Genomic DNA, 10,580 nt, shown 5'->3' with positions numbered 1-10,580 from the left:
TTTGAAACTCGCCTGTCGGTGGACCCTAGTTCGTTCTCCCGACATCCGTTGTAAATGTGTTCTATTGTATCCACTGGAGATAATACAGATGTCTGAAATAACTAATGTTTAACAAACTAGTAGTACACTGAAGTGCTCCGAGTTTCAGAACAACGAGTTGAGTACCAGTTCTTTTGCACTTTCCCGAGGCGGAGGTCAGGGTGTCCGACAACCGAGTTTCAAAAGAATCCACCATCTCTCTCCCATTACTTTACTGTCCCCTCTCAGACAGTCCTATCCAATAAAAAGGCAAGGAACAACCCCCCCCCCCCCCCCCCCCCAAAAAAAAGATAAAAAATATATATATATATATTTTTTTTTTAGAATGTTTCTTGACAGCATTGTTGCTAAATAAGTTTGCAAATTACTCGGTTGCTTTCAAGGGTTCAGTACATTTGTCTTGAGGTAGACTGGAATGTATGATGGATACGGTATTTGAGAATAGTTTGATGATTTTCTGCACCTCTGTGATATGAATGACTGCACATCATTATTCAACTCTGGTTCTAACCGTCTTCCTTTTCTCTTTTCTTTTCCACCATCTCTCTCTCTCTCTCTCTCTCTCTCTCTCTCTCTCTCTCTCTCTCTCTCTCTCTCTCCTCTCTCTCTCTCCTCTCTCTCTCTCTCTTTCTCTCTCTCTTTCTCTCTCTCTCTCTCTCTCTGTTGTATGTGGGCAAATGTGTTGCAGCTGTCTTTCTCACACTGCATTTTTGTCACTGGGTTACGGTGAAAAGGGAAGTGTGCCTCTTCAATTTCTTAGTGGCCTCAGCCGAGATGGCCATATGGCGAACCCGGAAAAATAGAAATCTTGGGGAGGGGACAACAGACCCCGTAGAAGTTTTAAAGGGGATGGTGGGGTGTAGGGTCAAGGTGGAGTTCGCATATTACGAATTGGTGACTGATGTAGATTTTTGGGAATTTGGGGATTGGGAGGACTGTTGTGTGAGGTGGACGAGGAAGAGAGATTGGTGTTGAGGCTGTAAGGAGGGAGTTGGTTTGGTTTTGTTTTTGTTTTTTTCTTTGCTTTGATGGCTTTGTAAAAATTTGAATCTTTGGTCCAATAAAGGACTTTTTTAAACCTCTGTTGTATGTCGGCTTGTGTTTTTCTCAGGTGTTTGGTTCCTTCAACATGTCCCCTCTCAAACTAAGCCCCTCCTTCTACGGCACAGGACAGAGCTTCCTCTTTTCCTTCACGCCATGCCTCCAGGTAAGCCCCTCTGGACAAAATCTACTCTATCCCATGTGATTAGGATCTGCTCAGGGCTGGCCTGGGTTTTAAACATTGCATTTTTGGCATATACCAGCCATATAGCAACATGGGTGTAATTACCATTTTTGTTTAGGAACACTATGGTAAGACCTTGGTCTGAATAGTTGTTTTTTTTAAACACTCAGGTGCATCTATGACCGTGCCAACCTAAATACAATGGTACAATGACTTTTTGCCCCATGTGTGAATATTTATGTTAAATTGACCCCCAATGTTGATGTGATAGGCAACTAGCAAACTGGGTGTAATCAGAATTTTTGTCAGGATAAATGAGAATCCCACTATTTCTCTTGTGGACCATTCCACCTGCAACCAGTAGGGTGACCACCAAAGAATAGTAAAATTGCATAGTGTTTCTTTAACTATACATCTTACTTTTACACGATGAGTCACTGAAGTACATGTTTTGCTACAGGTTTACAGATGGACATCGACTAACTCCTACTTCATCAAAGGATGCAAGGAATCTCTGGCATTTGGCGGAGGAGGGTGAGTCAGACAAATGCACAGTATGCTCAGATGTCTCACTAAAAAATCAATAAAAAATCTGTGAAACAGTAATCATCAGTCTGCTATGTAGAACACAGTATGCCATTAGCGTCTCTCACTGTGAATAACGCTTTCGCATTTGTCTTGTTCTCAGGGGTCGCTTCGGTCTGTGGCTATGCGGTGGTTTGCTCCGTGGCCGAAGCCAGAGGTGTGAAACATTTGATAATGATGTCCTGTCGGCCACTGAAGACTTCTTTATTGACGAGCTCGAAGTCTGGGCCCTTGTCTGACCCCGCAAAGAATGATGAAACCACTGCAACAACAATGCACCACCATGAGGAGTCATGGTGGCGACTTGACCAGTCCAGACAGGAACTGAGTCGGGAGCAGGCCTGGCTGTCCTGTCACAACCAGGCAAGCAAACTAGGAAATTGCCTTGGGCCCCCCAGCTGAAAGGAGGGGAGGCTCTGGTAGTGACTGGTTATGTACTTGTGTTCAAATGACCGTAATGACAACTTTGAGTGTGTCAACACCTCTCTAAATTCAAAGACTGAAACGTGCAATGATACTGCGATCAAAATCTCTTTTTAAAAAAAGGTAAGAAGGAGAGAGGAAAAGGGCCTCAAGGGACCTCTTGGCCTAGGCCCGCCAAACGCATTACAACAGCCCTGGGTTGGGAGTCGAGAGGCAGAGTAGGCCGGCGGAGTGCCAAGGTCTGCCGCTGCTTTCGGACACTGATTATCAGACTCTGCTATGGCCTGCTGATTAACAGCTTGCTGATGGCTGATAGATGGATTTCAGCTCAGCCTCAGACATGTTCAATTTGGCTGAGTGAGGAGGGGGAAAAAGTCAGCCTTGCAGCCGGCAAGCTGCAAGTCAACCAACACAGGCCTGATGATGAGAAGAGAAAAGATGAGAAAGGACCTTTTTTACACATAAAGGACAATGCTGCCCCCTACTGGTCGAAAATGAGAACGGCACCTTCAGCAGAGTGGAGAGAGTGAATCACCACTAGAGAGAGCTCTCATCTCACAGTAGACCTGTTGTGTGTGTGTGTGTGTGTGTGTGTGTGTGTGTGTGTGTGTGTGTGTGTGTGTGTGTGTGTGTGTGTGTGTGTGTGTGTGTGTGTGTGTGTGTGTGTGTGTGTGTGTGTGTGTGTGTGTGTGGCTGACTACACTTGTGGCTCTCCTCTTTGCCGCATGTTGCTGTGAGGCTCGCTTGCTCGGCTGCAGCAGCGCTGTGATGTTCTCTGGCTCAACACCCACTCGCATGAGGGGGCCCGAGGATGTGTCTGCCTGCATTAATCCGCCGCGTGAGAGAGGCACTGAGGGCTCGCCTGCTGGCTGGAACAATCCAGCGCTGTGCTATCATCATACACTCAGGCATAATGACCGGGCATTATCTATCATACAAGCACTAGAAGATATACATTATTATCTTTCTTGCCCCCCCCCAACAACCATCCTTTTCCTCTATGTACACTTGCTTGCTCACACAAATGTTATTGAATGTGAATAGACATTGTACAGAGAGAAAGACAGACAGACAGACAGAGAGTCATACGCACGCGCACACACACACACACACACACACACTCTCACGGTCATACGATCACTTGCATGCACACCACGCATGTCATAGCCTACCAGCTAGTAGCTTTAACCACCGAGCAGGTTGCCAGGGAAACCAGGCGGCCGTTAGAAGCAGATAACGTCTGCAATCCCAGTTAAGACTTTATTTTCTTTTCTTTTTTTTCCTTCCCAAACCGTCACATGGCATGGCATGTCCCCTTGTGCATGCTTACAGGTTAAACATATCTATTCAGTGCCTGCCTGCCTGCCTGCCTGCCTGGTATCGCATCACGCCTCACAGTCACTAAAAAAAAAAAAAAAACTGAGCAGATGGTGCAAGCAACTGTAAAGTGCCATTTTAGATTCGGTCGCTTATTAAGTTTTCCACTTATGTGTGTTAAAGTACATAAATTGTGATTAAGGTAAGCAGATGGGCTAGGCCAGGCCAAGCATCCTCAAGGGAGAATAGAATGTGTGTGTGTGTGTGTGTGTGTGTGTGTGTGTGTGTGTGTGTGTGTGTGTGTGTGTGTGTGTGTGTGTGTGTGTGTGTGTGTGTGTGTGTGTGTATGTGTGTGTGTGTGTGTGTGTGTGTGTGTGTGTGTCTGTGTCTGTGTCTGTGTGTTGGGGGGGGGGGGGGGGTGATTATTTGAGGGTCGTATTTCCAAACGAATAAGAGGCCTGTGCAGAGGGGGGCTGTTGGTCTGACAGCAAGATGCATCTGTGGCTTTTCAGATGCTGTGACGCACTGTGGATGTGCAGTACGTAAGGGCAGCGAGAGGCACACAGGGGAGGGCAGGACCACACTACTGTCCGCACAGACTTAACACTCTCCTTCACACACACACACACACACATGCGCGCGCACACACGCACACAGGCATGCACAAGCACACACACACACAAGCACGCACAAGCATACACACACACACACACACACACACACACACACACACACACACACACACACACACAAGCAAATGTGTAAACACAAACACACACACACACACACACACACACACACACACACACACACACACACACACACACACACACACACGCACACAATCCTGGACATATACTGTATGGAGTGCAGAAGAAGACTATTGGATTTCATGTTAAGCAGCACTCATTCTGCAACCGGCCATCTCTTTTCCGTCTCCATCGCCATTGTAGATGCCTGCATGGTGCAATCAATATGATTTGTTACATTCCCAATGAGAAGTCAATAAGCAGAGCCAGAGAGAGAGAGAGAGAGAGACGGTCCTTCTGTTAAGTTCATAAAGCTTCCATCTGCACCCGAGCAAACTGCCACCGTTGTCATAAAACAGCCATGGATGGCACGGAGGGGGCACTTCTCTGAAATGATCCGCTGTGCCACTCAGGTTTTTAAACCTGAATTGAGTGTTTTGCCTGTGTTCAAATAAAACTGTGGAGTTATATGGACTGTGTCTGGTTTCGTTTTTTTGTGTGTAAAATGTCGTCTAAATGTGCGGTGAAAAGGCTACCTGTCATTCTGTGCATGTTTGTACCCAAAAAGGTGATTACCAAGCGGAAATGATGTTGGGAGGAGGTGGGAAGAAAAAAAACGAAAGAAAGAAAAGAGGGAAGTAGGCCTAAGAAAGGCAGTGAAGGGAGAGAGAGATGGAAGAGGAACGCTGAGTACCCTCCACTCTCATGGACGTGTTGTCCCTTCACTGTAGCAAACCAGCCATGCAAAGCAGCCTGCCAGTAAGAATGTTTCGTTTAAACCAGCCAGCGCACGGTGCAATTTCACTGAGAGATTTATTCAGGTGTGAGAACTGTAGAATCAGGTATTCGCTTCTATTTTTAACCCGCAGAGAGGATAAAGACACACACGCGCGCGCGCGCACGCTCGCACACAGGCACACACACGCACGCACACGCACGCACGCACACAGGCGCACACAGGCGCACACACACGCACGCACACACACAGGCACACACACGCACGCATGCACACGCGCACACACACACACAAACACACACACACACAAGGAGAAAAGCATTTCTTACAGATTACCCATGTACTGTATGTGTATTCTCTGATTCTAAACCTGGAGGTGCTGTACAAATTGTTCAATGTCCCATGCTAATGCCGATCTGGAAAACACAAAAAGCTTTTTGTGCTTTTGATATAATATACAGTATTTTTTGGTATGCCAGGAGCTTGAGGTAATTGCAAATATTAGTTCAAACCCAAGCAAAGTTAGTTAAACATCTGTATTAATTTGTTATCTTTCATCTGTGTTAAGATGAGTCTCCGGATGCATGGCGTTAGCATCAAAGCCCAGGCTTCATCCACAGGCAGCAGCATTATCTTCACAGCTGGACCATGGCTAACATTTCCATTTGAACTCTTTCCCCCATGGAACGCCTTATAGAACCACCCTTTCAGAACATTCCAAGGCTACCCTTGAAATATAATTGAACAAACCAAGTGAAAGTGAATGTTACACTCTACCAATATGCCTGAAACATAGACATTATATATATTTATTGGTACCCATCTGTATTTATTGGTATTAATACCATTGGTCACTACTTTGGCTAACTTTGGGAAAAAATCCGGAAGCCGTTCATAGGGTCGTCAAAACTCATCATTGAGGATACAGAAGCGGGGTCGTCAAAAGTCATCATTGTGGGGGGAAGAGTTAACCTTCGCATCTTAGCCACTACTGCATGGCTGCCTGTCTTTCTAAGAGACTTACTAAAAGGCATGTGCTAAGCAAAATCAATCATTTGTTTGATGTGTATTCACAAATGTCTTGTTCACAGCTAATAAGGCCTTTATTATTGATGTAATTGTAATAAGGACTTAGTAGGCCCTTAGGTCGCATTAGTGAACCCTATTCCCTATTACTGAAGTGTTAGTTAGAAAAAAAATTATGTACATAGGCCTACACTATTTTTCCATCTGCAAAAACACTTCTAGGGCCTACTACTACTACTAATAATAATAATAATGATAATGATGATGATGATGATGATGATGATGATGATGTTGTGATTCCTTTTTGAACAAAAATCACAGGAAGCGAAATTTGTGAATGCAACATGTTAATGTCAAAAAGGCATTTTAAAAACACAGCAAATGAATAAATGTAGTTCATTGAATTTCAAGGTAGAACAAATTATTTGTTTGCTTCATATGACATCATTATGGATTCTCTCACTCGATAGAGAAAAAAAAGACAAACTACACACATCCCACCTTTAATTCCCATTGGAGCATGTGCTTCACCACCACTATGCTGGTGTGCTCATTAGAAGGCAGCCTGCACAGTCCCAAGTGTCTCGGCTAGCACATCACACCACACCACATCACACTACACTACCCTTTCCACCCCCACTCTAAAACCCACTCTGAACGCAGGAGACAGTGTGCAGAGTGCTCAATAGCTCGGGGACTTTTAGTCTGTCTGTGGGCCCCCTCCTCTCATTAACAATTTCCACTGCTAGTCTGGATATAGCGTGGCAAGCGCTGCAGAGCAGGCAGCAATGCCAGGTGGGGTGCCCGGTGCCAACTGTTCTGGGGCGCCGCCACCACCACCACCGCCACCACCGCCACACAACCTGCAAATGATAACACTCCCGGCAGCAACACTCTGCCAGGCGGGAGGAGAGAAGAGTGCAGGCCACTCCCTGCTGGGACTGAGCCTTTCTATTTTTGATTGGATGTTTATTGACACCGCGCTGTTCTTCTAAAATCATCCCAGGAGTGTATTTCAAGCGATGCGATTTTCATCTTCTCATTTTTTGAAGTTGTTTTTCCATCCCCAAATTCCCTCCAACAGAAACCCTGCATCTGTTGTCTAGAGGTGATGTTCTAGAAACTGCTACAAACTACCACGTCTGCTCTGAGGGCTTTTTTTGTTTCAAATGTTGTGTGTTCTGTGAGTAGAGTCTATGTGAAGGTTGTACGTGTGTGTGTCTGTGTGTGTGACATAACGTGTTAGGACATGTGTGGCATCTACATCGAGCACGTGCAAACACACACACACACTTGCTGAGTCACAAACGAATGTTTGAGAGTCACAAATAATAAATAGTGCACATGAATAACTAGTGTTCGAAGTACGTAAGAGAGTGTGCATAGGACTCCAGATATGAAAGCATGCAAGGGCCGTATCAGCACAACCAACGCCTTCACAGCCAATGAAAAATCAAGAGGAAAGGGATAAGTTATTAATTAGCGCTTGGAGAGGGAGGCTCATTTTAAAAGCCATTTCACCAGTCTAACTTTAATACCCTCATGCAGCCATCTCATAAATACGAGAAGACAGATTGCTGACGGCACGGTGACGCGATATGTCTCATCTTTTAAGCGCTGCAAAGGAAGACTCTCCTCCACCGTCAGGCCTGATTAGGCCTGGTGTTAGGGAGATACAAATGAAAAGTTCACACACAAAACCCTCTAAAACCCTATTACAAACATCTGTCAAAAGAAAGAAAAAACATTTCACATAGCATTTTCTCTAAGTTATTTCAATCAAAAAGCCTCTTAAAAGTTATCAAGTAAAACCCAAAGAAAGTGAGTGAATGTGACTCATTTCTGTGTTTGCTAAATGTATAGAAATTCTGCCTATTCTTCTGTGAACTCATCACAAATGCACTTACAGGGTTTTGCATCTGAACTCCTCAATCATGCTATGGAAGAAACCACACTTTTGATTGAAATACTACTCTATCAAGACATCCTAATGCATCAAGGTGCTGCTGGTTAATAGCATGGTACCATTAGAACCATACATTAAGAAAAAATAACAAGTAAATAATCACGTTGACAAACGTGCAATACCCACTTTCACCCAAAACATCATCTGACTTGCCTTACATAATAATGAAGACTTGAATTGAAGACTCGACAAGGAAGGTGTCCATGAAAGCTTCTTCAGAATAAAGAGTAAATTATGAATGCATATTTTCAGGTATGCGAGGAAGAAATGCATTCAGCATTTGGAAGAAAGTAATACTGCAAAATATTTTGAAGAGCGCTTCATGAGAAAGTATTTGGCTGTTTTTGTTTCTCAGCTGTACAAGGAAGTTCATCCAGTCTCTCTGATATGTATTAAAAAATACAGTGACATGTACAAAGCTGTATATACATGTGTACAGTATGTACATACAAGTAAACAACAGTGCTACAGCGAATTGTGTGGAACACTGTGGAAAGAGAGGGAGCTACACAGACCTCCGGCGCAAGCGAGGGGGGAACTCCCGGAAACTGTGGCCAGGCGAGAGTGTGCTTCCCGGGGAAGACAGACCAGTGTTGTTCCTGGGGCTCGGGGTGCCACTCTGGATCCTGTAGGAGATGGAGTTGTAATAAACAGAGTTGATGTGGCCGTGTGGCGAGGGCAGAGGGCTGTCGCACATGCCCAGCTTGTAGCACAGGCAGGAGCAGAGGGCGCCCAGGGGCCCCAACTGATCCCTTTGGCGACGGTGCCGCGAGAGCGGGGGCCGTGGCGGAGGCAGGCGCCGGGTGCAGTACTGCTCGTGCTGATGATGGTAGTAGTGGTGGTGGTAGTAAGGGTGACGCTGGACGTGCTCAGCGTCATCCTGATCCTCCGCTGGGGAGGGTATGAGGTTGATGCGGCTCGTACCCTCCTCCATCGGGAGGAAGAGGGTGCTGTGGCTCCGAGAGTGGGCCTCTGAACCACCAACACTCCCACCTCCACCACCACCACCGCCGCCACCCAGGGGGAGAAGGTCCCGGTCTCTCCCTCTCTTGAGCGAGGCCCTTTCCTTGGCGTCTCGCCGCTCGTCCTCGGTGTTCATGGTGAGGAAGCGCAGCACCACCAGGTTGAGGAAGGCCCCGATCACCGTCAGCCCCAGCAGGATGTACATGAAGCTGAAGACCACGTACGGGGTCTTCTCCTGGAGGTCCCCTTTCTTCTGCAGCGCCACAAAGTCACCGAAGCCAATGGTGGTGAGTGTGATGAAGCAGTAGTAGTAGGCGTGGAAGAAGGTCCAGCCCTCGAAGTGGGAGAAGGCGGCCGCCCCAAAACACAGCATGCCCATGCAGGAGAGGAGGCCCACCAGCACCATGTTCTCCATGGACACCTCGGTTCTGCGCAGGCCCAGGCAGCGTTTGAGCCGGCTCAGCAGGTAGCGCACGAAGGTGTTCATGCGCTCGCCCAGGCTTTGGAACATCACCAGGGTGAGCGGGATGCCCAGCACCGCATAGAACATGCAGAAGACCTTCCCGGCGTCCGTGCCTGGGGCTGCGTGGCCGTAACCTGCAGAGAGAGAGAGAGACACACACACACAGAGAGAGAGAGAGAGAGAGAGAGAGAGAGAGAGAGAGAGAGAGAGAGAGAGAGAGAGAGAGAGAGAGAGAGAGAGAATGCATCACCAAGGAAACAATGCCTTTAGCTCCTGCCTGGCTGGGGGCAGCACATGTCAAAAGCCAAGGCAACATGAACTAGACAAGCCAGTGGAACGTCTTGGAGATATGAACCTCTACAGATGATGGGGGTTGTAATATAAATATAGCATAGGCTATAACTGTGGTTGTGAAGATTTTGATCTCCTAAGCATTTATATTCCCCTTCATGAAATGGAACAGTATGTTTAACACTGTTTGTATTACTATTACAGTATAACCAACACATAGAAAGAACATTTAGACGAGCATGACTTGTATTGTGATAACCGAGGTGGATAATGTTTTAAAAAAAAATATCTCAGGAAGATAAACTTGCCTATGGTTGTTATCACGGTGATGGCAAAATAAAATGATCCGGCAAATTTCCACTGTCTTCCAGCGCGGTGGGGCTCTGCTTGCAAAACCACTCGCTCAATCTCCCGGTAGTCGTCCTCGGAGAAGCGATATTTCTTTTTCATTTCGCTGCGTTTCTGCTCCAGGATCCGTTTCCTGGAGCTCTCTGACTCGGACTCGAGCGCGTCGAACACGGCGGCACCCACGAGCAGGTAGGAAAACATACACAAGATCAAAGACAGGGTCCGAATGTTCTGCTTCTTCATCGTGCGCTCAAGAACGCCGGGAGTCCTTACGAAGAGGAGTGAAACAAAATGAATGTAAAAAAGAGAGGTAGCTTGGAGTTTCACTTAAAACAGGTGGCGACTTACCGCATCACTGTCCCTCATGCGTTGAAGAGCTACTGGCAGCATCAGTAGTGGCATGAACCGAGAAGAAGACACAGGTATGACATCAGGAAGTCAACTAAAAA

At 46.4% G+C, this 10,580-nt stretch overlaps 1 protein-coding gene across 1 annotated transcript; it reads right to left on the bottom strand.

Annotated features, from left to right (window-relative positions):
• Positions 1-8,571: 8,571 nt before the first annotated feature.
• Positions 8,572-10,374, bottom strand: kcnk15 (potassium channel, subfamily K, member 15). Its single transcript, XM_063209056.1, has 2 exons — positions 10,092-10,374; positions 8,572-9,626 (listed from the first exon to the last, which is right to left on the bottom strand). The coding sequence occupies exons 1-2, from the start codon at positions 10,372-10,374 to the stop codon at positions 8,572-8,574; spliced, it is 1,338 nt and encodes a 445-aa protein (XP_063065126.1).
• Between the last annotated feature and the right edge of the window lie 206 nt (positions 10,375-10,580).

The sequence above is a fragment of the Engraulis encrasicolus genome, chromosome 10 (genome assembly GCF_034702125.1).
Source record: "Engraulis encrasicolus isolate BLACKSEA-1 chromosome 10, IST_EnEncr_1.0, whole genome shotgun sequence".
NCBI lineage: Eukaryota > Metazoa > Chordata > Actinopteri > Clupeiformes > Engraulidae > Engraulis > Engraulis encrasicolus.
The sequence above is the reverse complement of the archived record's forward strand: the minus strand, read 5'-3'. Positions and strand labels throughout refer to the sequence as shown.